Source organism: Periplaneta americana, chromosome 14 (assembly GCF_040183065.1).
Source record: "Periplaneta americana isolate PAMFEO1 chromosome 14, P.americana_PAMFEO1_priV1, whole genome shotgun sequence".
In the NCBI taxonomy this organism is placed as follows: Eukaryota; Metazoa; Arthropoda; class Insecta; order Blattodea; family Blattidae; genus Periplaneta; species Periplaneta americana.
In genome coordinates, this window is record NC_091130.1 from 52697178 (window position 1) to 52713739 (window position 16562).

The following is a 16562-nucleotide window of genomic DNA, read 5'->3' on the forward strand; positions in this document are numbered from 1 at the left end:
GTATCTGTTGTAGTTTACATGAATATAAATAGGAGGCATTACTTTCAGAACGACTCTTGTACATATCAGCCAGAACCTCAATCAGAGGTAGGCTATAAGAACATAGGTATGTTATTTATTTATTTGTAAGTATTTGTGTTAGTGTTGAAAGTGCAGCTATTTTATAAGACATGCTTCAACTGTTAGCCTCTTTCTACAAGGCATGACACCTCTCCAGCATATTGCATCTGAGAAGTCGCAAAGTGTCGACCCCAATGGAATTGCAAGAGGCAGTGATTTGTTCTTTTAAGCTGAGAGGTCGCTACATATGGTGTTGTTTGAGTAGCTGCATACCTGGCACTTTGCCGAGGCTAGTACCACATTGGATTTTTCCTGTTATACATTTTGAGAGAGATAAAATAGCGAGGTGAAGTAACAAATGTTTTGTTATGACTTAGCAGCTTTCTTTTGATGTATCACAATATACAGTTTCTTTGAAAAGAATGGCCATACCTGCTTTAATACTTCCCAGCCCTATTACAAGTTCAACTGACTTTTGTATTGCAAAGTACATGTTTTTATTTTATTTTATGAAAGGGTAAATTGTCTGACGAAATACCTGCATTCAAGGAAAGGTTTAGGAACTTGTAAAGGATCATAATAAAGCCGAATATAATAAGAAGGTCACTGACTTTATAAAGACATGACAGTAATTATTTCATCATAACCAAGCTACCAGTTTGACAAATTTTTTCTACAAAGTACCGTGTATTTTTCGAAAACAATCATTCTTCTAGTAGCTAATACCCAACGCTTATGAAGTCAGCCAGAGAAAGCAGTAAACTTGCAATTCCTTCCATTTTGGTGTGATTGTCATTTGAATTTGATACTTACAATTTGTCCATATAGTCTTCATTGCTAAATATTTTATATTATTTAAAGTTAATGAATCTTATTTAAACCAGTATTAGAATTTATACGAGATGTGAAATTTCTGGAATATCAATAGAGTAGGAAAGTGTAGAATCCATAACGAAGAAATGTGTAGAATGTTACGAGAACCCCACGTTAAAACATGCACTATGAGAGACTCGAATCCACAACCTTACCATTATTGGCTGCACTTCTTAACCAAGTAAGCTAGTCTGTCAAGCATAATATTGTCTTTTGCACTTTAGCTCTGATTACGGATACTATGTTTACAGTTTCAACTAAGAATGTGCAGCACTACAGAACTTCGTAAAAAAAAAGAATAGGTGACTTAATTGGTGTAAAAGCCACTAGTTTCAATATTAAAATGAATTTGAGGGAGGCGGGATATGATGGTAGAGACTGGATTAATCTTGCTCAGGATAGGGATCAATGGCGGGGTTATGTGAGGGTGGCAATGAATCTCCTCCGAGTTCCTTAAAAGCCATAAGTAAGAAAAAGTCACTAGTTATAACTTGTATAGAAATTGAATGCAAAAAATTGTATGTGATCGAAATTCAGTTCCTAATCAGGGTGGAGGAGGTGGAGCCAAACTTTGGTTCTCACGCTCGTTTCTACTGCAAGTTGTGTGTTCCACTACCATTAACATTTAAACAACTGCTGTTTGTGCTATTTAATTACATTATATTCCTTCTTTGGTAGTCTTGTAGTTACTGTACCAGCAATGGCTACTACACAAAAACTATAAACAATAAAATTGGACTGATGGCAGTGGATTTTTCGAATAAAAATTATTCCAATTACAACTTTCTCTGAGAGAGAAGTATCTTGACATCTTATGTTACGTTAAATTTATAGAATAAGGTAAAACATCTTACGATATTCGACTGATTAATGTCATAAACAAAATTTTTATCATATTTTTTATTGTATGTCTACAGTAACTAGTACTTTTTGGGAAATATGGCTACATCAGCTAATCACCTAGAAGTGAGAAATGTAACATTTTTTAGTGATATTGCAGTATCGGTTTTTGAAGAGTAATCATGACCTTGCAGATAGATCTCTGTTGATATGGTAAAAATGATTAATAACCAAAGGCGAACCAATACATGAAAAAGAAGGAAAAAAGAAGAAGAAAGAAAACTAAATAATAAATGTTTAGAATATTCTTTGACGCTACCTATATTTTTGTAGATCTGTTCATTTAATTGATATGACTATGAGTATGCCTACTGAATTAAAATAATTATACGTAACATTACTCTGTTATTTCGACACTATTATATTGGTGCGAGAGAGTTCAATAACTACACTTTCCATGTTAAATGAAAATTCATTTAATAACACATTCAAATGATGAGAAATGTGTAGTCTAGAACTCTGATCTCAATTTGTCACTTCCAATCTCGTCTTTCTTTTGTTATTATATACAAATTTTATAAATTTCATTAATTGTAAGATATTTAGCTCCTCCGAAATTACATATGAATTACATGGAATAAGCTACACATCATTAATCCAAAGTCTGAGCAAGAGACAATCTAATTAGCAAAATACGAAACTGCTATTTCATAAATTTAAAAAGGTTTATAAAATTTAAGTATGATTCATAGCTTTTACAAAGGACATTATATAGGGAAAAAATGGAACTTCCTGCATTATAATCCACAGTTAATTCCCAATTTACCACGCAAATCGTCTGTAGCTGCATTTAGATTGGCAACAGACCATGACTGTTTGGCAAAGTACCCGCACAGAATTGGAATATATCAGTCCCCTAACTGCCAATTGTGCAACTCAAACCAAGAAATGAATTCGGAACACTTCAAAATCTGTGTTTCAGTGGCTGACCTTGATAATATATTTGAAAAATATTGGAGTGTTAGAGAACAAACGACTTAATTGTCAAACACCTATCATTAGAAAATAACAACAATGGACATTATAACATTAAGTTTATTCCTATTCATTAAAATGATCTATTATCTTGACAATAAAATTTCTTTTGAGCAGTGATGCTAATGGTATTTGTAAAACATGAACACTAATGCAGAAATGATGTACCCTGTGTTTTGAACACTTATTATTCACACATCTCTAGTCTGTCACGTATTAATCAATAATCATGGTGATCTATACAGTCACACAGAAACAATACCGCTTTTTGAATGTTATAAAACTGTTAAAGCTACACATTCATTCATATACTGTTTATAACATTTCTTGTATTTTCACTTACATGCTTATAGAGGCGTTGCATTTTGATGCTCATTTGGTACTCATATTTTCAGACAATTTTTGGATATGTAAGTTCAGACAATTTTGATGATGATAGTGAAATTTGAAGGGCGCGTCAGCATCGATGGCTATTTGCACCCATGCCTATTGTTTTTCTTTTTGTGTGGTGAAATTACATTATTGTATAACTAAAATTCACACTGACGAAATACTTTGACACATTAAAACACACTAATATTGGACGGACAAGGTGACTCCTGATATAAATTACATTAAAACGAACACGTAGTAGTCCCAAGATAATGCGAGACAATCATAAAATATAAAACAAACACTGCTACAAGAAATATGTGGCAATGTTTTATAACAACAATCATTAAAAATCGGATGTATAAGGTCCGAGTAATAATGTGTATTAAAAGAAATGTAACTAAAATAATCTCCAGATGTAAAGGGTCTGGAGAAGAGATAACAATGGGCTAAAAGGACATTAAAACTCAGATCACCTTGTCGAGTTCCGTGTTACGTAAATACCTCAACACTGGTTGACACAATTAAAATCATTGCCAAGAGCGTCACGTAACGTTGGACGTATTGCATACTGGCGTCGAGGCAAATCATATTTGCGACAGTGGAGTAAAAAATGTTCCACCGTAAGAAGGGCATGACAAGTGTCACATTCCGGTGGAGGTTCGCCAGACAATAGGTGACCATGTGTCAAACGACAGTGACCAATCCTCAAGCGAGTAAGTATAACTTCATCTCGCCGTGATGCTCTTGATGACGAATCCCATTCTCGAACTGTATTTTTAATTGGTCGTAGTTTGTTACCCGCTTGTGCAGACCATTTTTCTTCCCAATCTCTCCGAATACAGTTCCTTATGTAAGTCACTACATCTTGCCACCTCTCTCGCCAGTATACCAGTGTGCCATTAAGAGCAGCGTCTCTGGCTCCAGCGTCTGCTGTCTCATTACCAGGAATTCCAACATGGCCTGGGACCCACACCACTCCAACATCGGAGCCCGACGATAGGAGTGAGTGGAAGAGAACCTGGGTTTGTACAATGAGAGAATCATCGCAATAATATGATTGCAGAGACTGGATTGCACTCAAAGAGTCGGAGCAGATTAGAAATCTACCCCGAGGTTGTCGAATTAAAAATAACAAAGCTCTGTAAATAGTATAAAGTTCGGCAGTAAAAACACTGGTATACAAACTCAGTTTATATTTATAAACCTGCCCATCGACAACGAAGGAGCAACCCACACGATCATTCACCCGGGATCCGTCAGTATAAATTATACTATTATAAGGAAGCTGAGATAAAATTTCGTAATAGCGTCGTCTATAAATAAAATTGGGTGTAAAATTCTTAAGAGACTGGCTCAAACTTAAGTCGAATTTTGGACGATTCATAATCCATGGTGGTGTAGGCGGGTATTCTATTACCTTTATATTCGGCAGCCTAATGTCCAGCTCTGAGAGTCCCTCCCGGAAACGGACGCCAGCTGGACGAGGTCGCCGTGGATCCCGTCTGTATCGGAAATCTAAAGCCATGGAATGAAAATGTTTGTATGTGTTGTGCTCAGGTTGGGCTCGGAGCTTTACCCCATAGGAACACAACAACATATTACGTCTCTGATACAGTGATGGTTCCCCAGACTCGCAGTAGAGGCTCTCTATCCGACTCGTTCGGAAAGCCCCTGTTGCAAGCCTTAGACCCTGATGATGGATGGGATCTAACATTTTCAATTTCGACTTATTTGCCGAGCCATAAATAAAACTACCATAATCCAATTTTGAGCGTACAACAGCACGATAGATACGTAAAAGAGTTTTGCGGTCTGCACCCCAATGTACCCCTGACAGAATGCGTAAGATATTCAAAGATTTTTCACAGCGCCGCCTTAAATCCCGTATGTGTGCCTCCCAACTTAATTTAGAATCAAATATTAAGCCCAGAAATTTTGCAGTGTCTGTATAGTGTAACTCTACTCCGTTGAGACGTAACTCCGGGTGTGGGTGAAGTCCACGGGAGTTAACAAAGTGGATGCATTGCGTCTTTGCAGTAGAGAATTTGAACCCATTGCATATAGCCCATTCAGACAAAGTGTTGATGGCTAGCTGCAGTTGTCTCCCAATGGATGGGAGATATCGTGAGCTGTAATACAAACTAAAGTCGTCAACATAAAGAAGAGGTGTTACGTGAGGACTTATGTTAGCAGCTATACCATTAATCGCAATGGAGAACAAAAGAACACTCAGTACAGACCCCTGCGGAACGCCATTTTCCTGTAAATGTTCGCTGGAAAGTGTGGTACCTATTCGTACACGGAAATACCTCTCTGCCAAAAAATTGGCCAGAAAAGTAGGTAGACTTCCCCTTAGACCCCAGTTGTGGATAGTGCGTAGGATCCCATAACGCCATGTTGTGTCGTAAGCTTTCTCAAGATCAAAGAAGATTGCTACCAAGTGCTCTTTCTTGAGGAAGGCGTCTCTAATGGCTCCTTCCAGCTGAACAAGGTGATCTGCGGTTGATCGGCGCTTACGAAAACCACACTGGATCTTAGACAAGAGGTTTTCTGATTCCAGGAACCACATTAGGCGATTACTAACCATTCTCTCCATAACTTTACACACGCAGCTGGTGAGACAGATAGGCCTGTAACTATTAGGTAGGGATGGGTCCTTTCCTGGTTTCTGCACAGGAACTACAATGGCTTTATGCCATTGAGATGGAAAGGATTTTTCTGTCCAGATTCTATTATATAAAGAGAGAAGATATATCTTCCCAGCTGGTGGTAAATTTCTGAGCATTTGATTATGAATATTATCTGGGCCAGGAGATGTGTCAGGGGATTTGTCTAGTGCTGACTGTAATTCCTGTAACGTGAACGGAGTATTATAGTTTTCTGTGTTATCAGATATAAACGAGATGTCATTTCGTTCTGCAGCCTCTTTAATTCTTAAAAATCTAGGTTCATAATGGACTGAGCTACTGATATGCGTGAATGATGTAACAAGGAGCTCAGCCATATCCAAATGATTGGTTATCATATTGCCATTATGTACTAGACCCGGAATAGCAGAATTACGTCTTCCCATTATCCTACAGACTTTTCCCCATACGGTTGTGGCTGGGACATTCTTTTTCAGTGAAGAGACATATTTCGTCCAGGACACCTTCTTAGCTTCGCAAATGGTGCGGCGAGCTTTGGCACGGAAGCGTTTGAATTGGATGAAGTTCTCTTCTGTTGGATGCCTTTGAAAGAGTCGTAGAGCTCGTTTACGGGCCAGGATAGCGTCTCTACACCCCTCTGTCCACCAAGGTACAGGGACACGTCTTGGTGTTGATGAGGAACGAGGTACATGTAGTTCTGCTGCCCGTATGATATTTGTACAGAAGTGCTCTATGATTAAGTCGACATCGTCATTTTCATTGTCATTAAACGAAAGGGACTCGGCAAATCCAGTCCAATCCGCCTTTTTTATAACCCAGTTAGGCCAGCGCGACTCCGTGGGACATGATACAGAGAGACGAAGTCGGATAGGAAAATGGTCACTTCCATGGAGATCATCCATGACTGACCACTCCATGTGCGCCGACAGAACTGGGCTACAAATGGACAGATCTATCATGGAGTAGGTGCCGTGGGCGAGAGAAAGATGTGTGGCTGCTCCTGTATTAAGAGTAATGAGATTAAGACGAGTACAAATCTCCACTATTACATGCCCTCTGTCATTGTCATTCATCGAACCCCAGCGGTGATGGGAGGCATTAAAATCTCCCACCAAGAGAAACGGGGCGGGGAGCTGATCTACAAAAAACTGTAATTCACGTATCGTTAATTCCAAGTCGGGTGGTAGATATACGCAAGCTATTGTAAATTCTATGGTAGGCAAGTGTATTCGGATTACTATATTCTGAATGGTGCTTTGAATGTTAATTGCAGAGGACATGATACTATTTTTCACCAAGATAGCACATCCTCCATTGGCCTTGACTCCAGCCAGGTGATCGTGCCGGTGAACCCTGTAACCACGAATGGATAGGGAATGTTCATGCCGAAGATGTGTCTCTTGGAGACATAGAATAGTGGGTTCTTCATCATAGATTAGCTGCTGTAATTCTGCATATCGGCTGCGAACTCCGTTCACATTCCACTGAATTATGTCGTTACGCATCAAAAATTTTTAGATCATGGTGGTTTCACGGGAGATTTTCTCTTTTTCTTATCACCAGAGCTGCTTTGTCTCGACTGCTTATTTCGCTGCTGTGGGGATTCACTTTCTGACCTTCGTTCTCCCGACCTGGAGCGAGAGCGGGGCGTCTCGTCTGATCGGGGACTTCGACGACGTGGTTTTCTCTCCGCCGTGGAACCGGTAGATTTTGTCGTCGGTACACTGGTCTTTGGACTGTATGGTCTGATAGTAAGTCCACAGCTATCATCATCAGGCTCTGCTGTTTGAGTGGCAGCATCGACATAAGTTTGAGTAGATATCTCTACTCTCTGACGGGTGTCGTCCAGAGGTGGCGTTTGCGTGGAGGCATCACATCCCTTAAGACCTTTATGGACTACTGACGCATATGTTGTGGTCGACTTTTTCTTCTGGTCGTCATAATACCGCTTACGTGCTTCGAAAAATGTTATGTTATCTCTGACACGAAGTTCTTGGATATCCTTCTCTTCTATGTATCTCGGACATTCCTTAGAACTAGAAGCGTGGTCCCCATTGCAATTTACACAGTGCACACTGTGAGGACACGGGGAATCCCCATGATCGCCCTCACCGCACTTTGCACACACGATGTTATTTGTACATCTCTGTTGTGTATGACCGAATCGCTGGCACCGGAAGCACCGCATAGGATTCGGTACATATGCACGAACAGGGACACGCTCGTAGCCTATGAGAATGAACTCCGGGAGAGATGAGACTTCGAAGGTCAAGAATATGGTCCGAAGTGGAACAGTCTGTCCATCCCGCTTACCTAAAAGACGGTAGGCCTTGGAAACAGACTGGTCCGCCAGCTCCAGTTGGATTTCTTCATCGGACAGACCTTCTAAAGAGCTCGTAGTAATCACTCCTCTCGTGGTGTTGAGAGAAGAGTGACGCTCAACTTTAATGGGATAAGAACCAAGTAACTTCGCTTTCAGAAGGGTCTCACTTTGCTTAGGACTTAAAGTTTCAACCAGAAGACTTCCATTTCGAAGGCGAGTAGCATTTCTAACCTTACCAATCATTGCGTCGAGAGCGCGTTTAATATAGAAGGGACTGAGATTTTTCATCGTCTTTTCATTCCCGTCAATAGTTAGACTCACAAATCTCGGAGGCGGCATTTTCACTGTAATTTTATCCGGGTCCAAATCCATGTCGTCATTCAATTGAACTTTTTGTTTCTTCGGTAATGAAGAGGGAGGAGGAGAGCGCGAGGACATTTTGAACTGGCCCCCCCTACGGAACCGTCGGCGTCAGCCTGCCACCGGGGGGGCGAAAGAAAAAGACACCAAGATATTCTTCGCGGTCTGTGCCGGCCGTGGGGACCCCCCCACAGCCCGATCCCAAGCAACCCACTTCACGCAAGTTACCCTTCAAACTGGTCATTACATACCTAACGGCAAGTTCTGCACCAGAGGCGTGTCGCAGTTTTATGCCCCTACCACGGGAATAACCGCCCGTGGCTCCCCACTCTACACTGAACACAACCGCCAGACTACTGCGGCTAACTCCGACCTACCCTCCCAAAGCCGGAGCAATCCGAGAGCGCACGCAGCTTCAGGGGACTTGTGGTTGATTACACTGCGACACCCATCAGTCAGCGGTAACACGTCGGAGCGACATATCCGCCCCGGCGAGCGGAGTCGGTCACCGGGACGCCTAAATCGCCCCGGGCCCCCTGGGGGGCTCTACGTGAGTGTACTTGACCTCTGGTCCGGGTTCGGCACCTAAACTTGCATATAGGGGCAGTATGAAGGGTCCACTATTGCTTCGTTGCTGGGCGCCCTGTCGGGCCACACAAGTTGGAAGTCGCGCTCGAAACCGTGGGACAGGACCACGGAGATAGTAAAGATCCCCGCTGGTGAGACGGGAGTTATAAACCTAAGAACCTTAATCTAATAATGAATATAATGAACTAGAAGAGGAAGAATAATGTAGCCTCACCAGGCATTAACAAATCCCGTCGTGGTGGCGGACGTGGCGAAAACTAACAGCGGGGATGGAGAGGTGAATATGGCTGTGATGATGTGGTGGGCGTTCCGCATGCAATGGTGGCCGGCGGAGAGAAATGGAGTGATCAAAAAGACGAGAGAGCGAAAAGGTTTGGTTGGTGATAACATGAAAAATGATCGAAAAGAAGAGCACGAGGGCCACCATTGCACCCCCCAGTCACCAAATTGGAGGAACCCACCTCGACCGGGACAATTTTGAGATTTTTTGTTTAACATAGAATAAAAAAATAGAAATAAATTAGTAACTTCAAATTCAAGATTCTGTGCTTAAAAATTCAAAACATACTATATTATCTTAGTTGCGTAAAAGTTATTTTCTTTCTGAACGAAAAATATGGCTAGATGAATTAAGGTATGTTCAAATATTTCAAAGCAAACAAATAAACAAACAGAAAGTAAAAAATGGATCAGGGATACTTACAGTTTCCTGGAATGGCTGACAATCTGGTCCAAATCCTCATCACCAATGTCCAGACGTTCTGAACTCTGGGACTTCGATGACAATGAGATATTGCTGCTGAAGAAGGTTGTAAATGTCTCATCATCTAACCGGGGGATGGCCACTTTAGGTCCACACAGAGATTCATCACGATCGATTGATAAATCTGTGTAAGAATAAATTATGAAACAAATTACTTACAATAATGAAATCGCAATAGTACATATGCAACGAGCCTATAATGGTAATAATTAAGACGCGAGTATGTTTGTTTATGAAACGAGCGCAAGCGAATTTCATAATTTTCATACGAGCATCTTAATTACCATTATAGGCAAGTTTCATATGACTTTTTATGCTCGACCATATTTCTAACTTGAAATTATTCATAAGTATTCATGTTATGGTTATGTAAGTGAGGAGCGGAACTGACCTGAATTGTGAGATGTGCGCAGACGCGAAAGTATTGATTTTTTCCGAAACACGAATGTCATTGACCTTGACTTAATCTAGAGAATAACATGAACATTAGGCTTGATATAACCTGGAAATTGATTTAGAATTGAAAAACGAGATGACAAATTGAATTTATTTGAATATTATTTACAATTAACGCTAATTATTATAGTAACAGAACATAACCTTCTGCGACAGTATTGGATTTCCAGCCTCCGTGACTTTTTGCTAATTGTCTTTCGATTGCATATCCGAGAATAATCGATACTTGCGCTTTTATAATGGTACAATGGTGATTTCTCATTGGCTGAACAACTGAACTATAATGAATAGGTGTACTTTAATGAGGTGCATTAAAGGGCTACTACCAGGTGTATAATTACTACATTTCGGCATGGTCGAACATAAACAATATTATCACATTAAGTGAATACATATATTAACTGAAACTCCGTAAGGACATAATGAAAGGTTTTGGTTATTACTGTCCTATGTTACTTAAGACTGGTTAGTACACACATTAAGGCTTGTAACTCCTAAACGGAATGTTTCCAGTCAAGAGTTCCTATATGAAAATTCTTCATACTGACCATCTCTCTCATCCTAAAAGTTTGTATGAATAAATTTTTATTCGTGCAGATGTCATCTGGGAGGACAGACTGCAAACTCACGCATTTAGGTCATCCACTCGAACCCATTGTACGCCCTCCACAGTTGAATTTTTTACCAGTAAATCTAATCTGGAGTCGTCTCATTCAGGATAGGGTTCTTTAACATAAATCTTGAATTTACGATGTGGGGCTTCCCTTACTTCCCTTTCAAAGGAACAATGTTAGTTATTTTTAAGGCCCTTAAAAATCCAATGCTCTCAACTGTAACTAATCTAAAATTTACCAGCTTCATCTTCTCCGCCCGGTGCAGATATACTACGCTTGAAGGAGATGAGACTTTCTTTCTGAGGAGACGACGGGGTTGACGATACTTCCTTCCGCAGTGCTGTGAAAAAAAAAAACAAACAAACAAACATTAAGTAAAGAATAATGAGTATTAAACACCTTTACTTTTCACAGACACTTTAGAACTAATACCCGAAAGTTGTAATATCTGTATCTGTAGAATACAGAATAACATCCGTATTTTATCTCTCTCATAGATTTTAAACCGATTATTTAACAATGCTGTATCAACTGTGAGTGAGATTATCTGAACAGTTGGGAAGAAAAAATGGAAAGGAAACGAAAGGAATAAAACCAACCAGTTACTCAAGCTCAGGAAGGATTTGACCTCAGACTCGAGAGGAGCTTCGTATCAGGAAATCAGCTTTTTACTCCTGAATTACGCTGGTGGCTTCTTAGTTTTAACATTTATAATCGCAGTAGAATTGACTTCTAAACTGAAGTTATGGTTTTCTCTGAAAAACAAGTGTCTGGAAGTAAAATTTGTGTCAGTAATTCAATTTTTCAACGAATTAATTCTTTTAATTATTTAGTTTGTGAAATGTAGTAGGTTGAAGAAAAAGATACAGCATTTCTATAAAAATATAAAAATGTATTAATATTACCCGTATATACGGAAATAAAAAAATCAATTTTTATAACTTCTCTAGTGCAAAAGCACACTTCCCTAACTAATCTATACTAATAATAAATCTGTAGCCGAAATTTTTCTGGTAATTTTCGATTTTCCAAAAATAATTGGTCCTAACATATATAATTAACCACCCTGAAACCGAAAATTGCTTTTTTGAAATTTTTGTTTGTATGTCTGTCTGTATGTTTGTTACCTTTTCACGCGATAATGGATGAACGGATTTCGATGAAAATTGGAATATAAATTATGTTCGTTGTAACTTAAGAGTTTAGGCTATATGGCATTCAAAATACGCTATTTAAAAGGGGGGTTATAAGGGGGCCTGAATTAAATAAATCGAAATATCTCACTTATTATTGATTTTTGTCAAAAATATTACATAACAAAAGTTTCTTTGAAAATAATTTGCGATAAGTTTTATTCTATGCAAAAGTTTGATAGGACTGATATTTAATGAGATAAATGAGTTTTAAAATTAAAATAACTGCCATCTAAGATCGTATAATGAAATAAAAAACAAATGACTTCGTCTATAAGGGGCCTTGGACAACAACAATCGAAAGCTATGAAACATAGCCTATAGAGAATGTTTCTGTGTTTGTATGAAGTAATATCGGAAGCTAAATTAACCGATTTGTATAATTAATTATTATTTCACCATTGGAAAGTGTAGTTTCTATAGATGGACATAATGCTATAATGTTATTATGTTATTACAGTAACGTCTGAGTGAATCGAGGACAGGTAAGATTAAAATAGCTTCTTATGCACAGAAAATTTGATAGGCTATTTTGTACATTCGTTTTCTGTATTTCTTAAAATAATATTTATGTACACTCATTTTAATCTCAGAGAATTAACGAACAACGAGAGTGTATTGATTTAGTATGCAGTAATAGTACGTTAGCTTAATAAATAATAATAATCCGTGGCGCTACAGCCCGTGAAGGGCCTAGACCGACCAGCCGGCTGCTGGCCTCACGCCCACATGCCGAAGCAGAGGTGGACGATCATCCAACCAGAATGGAAGTATCGTGTGGTTAGCACGATGATCTCCCCAGCCGTTATAGCTGGCATTCGCAACCGGATTTCGCTACCTATCGTAGCTCCCCAAGTGCATCACGATGCTGGGTGGGCACCGGTCCCATACACTGGCCGAAATTTCATGAGAAAATTTCTTCCCCATGAGGACTCGAATCAGCGTACGTTAGCTTAGCAATCCATTATTTTATAATTCAAATTTTAACTATGCTCAATTGAATCGTGTTAAAATACATAAAAAATATATATGCAATAAATGCAATGCAAAAAAAAAAATTGGGTAATGAGCGAAGCAGATTATCTTGCGCTGTTGTAAAAGTTGTTCCCTGAATCAAACGTCCTATTTTAATTATGTAATTACTTTATATTTATTTCTAACAGGTGTAGCGGAGCGCACGGCTACGGCTAGTGTCATTTATAAAATTTTGGCAAGATAATCACTAATACCATATGGAAGTGAGGTTTGGACTACAAAGAAATCAGATCAGCATCGACTCGTAACAGCAGATTACGATATACACGGTGAACCGTAAGTAATGTCATTAATTTCAGGAGGTTATTCTTTGTGATATTTCAAACAAAAAGGATTAATATAATTTTGCTCGTTTTTGTTTTCTTTCCGAAACAAAAACTGCTTTATATGAAACATTTCATAGCGTGTTTCGGGAAAGCCATTGATTTAATTCCCAACATGCTCAGTCAATTTAAGAGAGCAATGTATTACTATAATAAAAGACTGAAATAAATTTAGTTTTGTCCTTTAAATGTGCAGAAATTTGATTCGAACAAATGTAACATTGTAAAATTCCTTTGCAGAACGAAAAGTTATATTTGCTCGGATCAAATTTCTGTACATTTAAAGGACAAAATTGAAATTATTTTAATAATTTATTATCATAATACACTGCTCTCTTAAATTGACTGAACATATTGGGAATTAAATCAATGGCTTTCCCGAAACACGCTTTGAAACATGTATAAAACATTTTTTATCTTGAAAATTAAGAAAAAATGAGCAAAATTGTATTAAAACTTTTTTTGTTTGAAATATCTAAAAAAACCCACTGAAATTAATGACATTACTTACGATTCATAAAATCCATATCTGATTAATTAATAGTATGTCCAGCACACTTGGAACCAACGAAAGACAGGAAAGGCCATTCATGAAGAACAGCTCTCGATAACGGATTCACCACTTTTCTTCTCTTCCTTAACAATAAAACCATATATAGCTACGAATAGCTGGACGTTTCTCCGTCCAACAAGTGCGAAATTATCAGTTTGAAATGTAATACAGTACAATGCCTTTGAATATTATGCTGCAAACTTTTTTCTTTTTAAAAATGGAAAATATTGCGACAGGGGGCCATAGTTAGTGTGAAACAAAGCACTTGCAAGTTATTTTTCGAAATACGCAGAGATTTCCACGATTTTCTTTACCCTTGAAATTACACATTTTTAGATGTTAAAGCTATAAATTCCAAAATAGTTAGTGAGGTTTAAAAAGGGCGCGTCAGCTACTAATGGCTATTTGCTCCCTTATCTAAAATTCTTCACAAAACAGAAACACAATACAATAATCAGAATGCTAAAAAGAAGTAAAAAACGTTTTCACGGTTAAAACGAGGTACACAAATGCAGTATTCACAAGGCAATCTGTAAAGATTCATAAAAGTGAGCAGTTCTCAGACCCTAGGTAGTATTCGAAACGAACCAATAAAATAATAAAACTAAGGTCATAAGAGATAAATTGCATAGCACATTTAAAAACAATAAAATTTTATAAAATATTCGGATGTATAAGGTCCGAAATGTCGAGTTTGTTAAAAACATATACTAAACAACAAATGTACCCTCCGGATGTAAAGGGTCTGGAGGATAAGTAAAACGGTTCAATAAAAAACTAAATCACCCTGTCAAGTCCTGTATTGGATAAAAATCTCAGAACTGCATTTGTACAATTAAAGTCATTTCCAAGAGCATCACGTAGAGTTCGCTGAATTCCATATTGTCAAAGGACACAGTCATATTTTCAACAATGCAATAAAAAATGTTCTACCGTAAGTGGAACACGGCATGTATCACACTCCGGCTGAGGCTCGCCACGTTAATTCCAAAATATGTACATTTCGAAGGAAGCCTAGTATTTTGAGTTTCTTAGATTCTGAAAATGGGTGCTTAATTTTTCATGCGAATAAAACCTAAAGCAGTGGTATTCAATATTTTTTACTAGCGTACCTCGAAAATATATTTGTACCCCCAAATACATTGCAATTATATAAGAATTAACAAAAGACTATGATTGATGATGTACTAAATTATTATTATTATTATTATTATTATTATTATTATTATTATTATTATTATTATTATATAGTAGTTATTGATGCAATAACAATAGTAGTGATGTACGTAAAAGCAAGCAAGGAAAAACGATAGTTGATATTGCAAAAGAAGCTATAGTACAATGGAATAATTATGAACAAGTATAATAACATAAATATGTCACCATTTTTACATACGTAATCAGTGGAATACGTATCCCTGAGAGTATGCGTACCATAGTTGAATACCACCAGGGGCGTATTTTGCGGGCTACCGGCGGTAGCCCAAGGAAATTACAAAAGAAAAAGTTTATAATATAACATAATGTAATAATTTTGTATTATTAGTTTTACCATAGTAATTAAAATTAAAGTAATTGTTAGATATATTTTGTGTAATAATAGGGTCAGCGGTAGCCCAGACCCTTTAACCAGTATACGCCACTGAATACCACTGACCTAAAGAGTATGTCAGGAAGGGGAATGACTCACCGGCTTTGCTTTTGAAGCGTTCGGCGCGAGGCATTCTCCGCTTCCTTTCCGCCGACGACTGGGCCAACAACTGCAGAGGCGGCGACGAGGGCACCGTGGGCGTCGAGACGCTGGAGGTGAGGACGGAGCTCTTCGTGTGCTCCATCATCATGCGTCCCGCCACCGAAAACTGGACGGCGTCCGTGGGGCCCACACGTTTCTTCCATCCCTGCGTCGCGGCGTCGAGCTTGCCAAGGCGATCTGCTAGGATGCTCCCCGTCGTCGTCTCCTCGGTTATCCGCACACTCTTCTCCTCCTCTGAGACGACATGCGTTTCCTGCAAACGTCGCCATATGGAATACACCACAACCACTGTCAGCCCGCCGATTATGAACTCCACCACGAACCACCACATAGTCAAAACTAGAGTCTACAATCCAGTCAAAACCACAGGGAGTTCCTTCCAGTCTCAGTGACGTTTACACATCACACTACACAAAAACACTCGAAACATAACTCAATTATTTTTAATTACAGTCTCTGTACACCATTTCATCACCATTACTGATCCAAGTTTGCGTTCCCACAAGCGTTCCTTTTAGATAATGGAATTGTGGCGAAGAAAAGCTTACAGTATCAAACATGCTCAGCTGTAGCAAGTATGAGATCACGTCAGTAGATGTGACAACTCTAAATTAGCCGTCCAATCACGTCCAATTGACCACTTCAACAAAAAACAAGAGGACGCGTAAAGGACGATCGTAAAAGTCTAATGTAGATAATACCAAATTCATGGAGTCCAATTACATTCAAAATACCAACTAGAAACACACAGGCGACGCAAAATAATGTTT

At 38.7% G+C, this 16562-nt stretch overlaps 1 protein-coding gene across 7 annotated transcripts in view; it reads right to left on the bottom strand.

Moving 5' to 3' along the window:
• LOC138713282 (microtubule-associated protein futsch-like) overlaps positions 1-16562 on the bottom strand; it is a 1205925-nt gene that overhangs the window by 56963 nt on the left and 1132400 nt on the right. For all 7 annotated transcript variants that reach the window (XM_069845262.1, XM_069845261.1, XM_069845263.1 and 4 more), the window contains 3 exons: positions 15730-16045; positions 11174-11275; positions 9806-9989 (listed from right to left, as the gene is read on the bottom strand). In XM_069845262.1, the coding sequence (XP_069701363.1) occupies positions 9806-9989; positions 11174-11275; positions 15730-16045 (602 nt within the window). The remainder of the gene's footprint in view (positions 1-9805; positions 9990-11173; positions 11276-15729; positions 16046-16562) is intronic.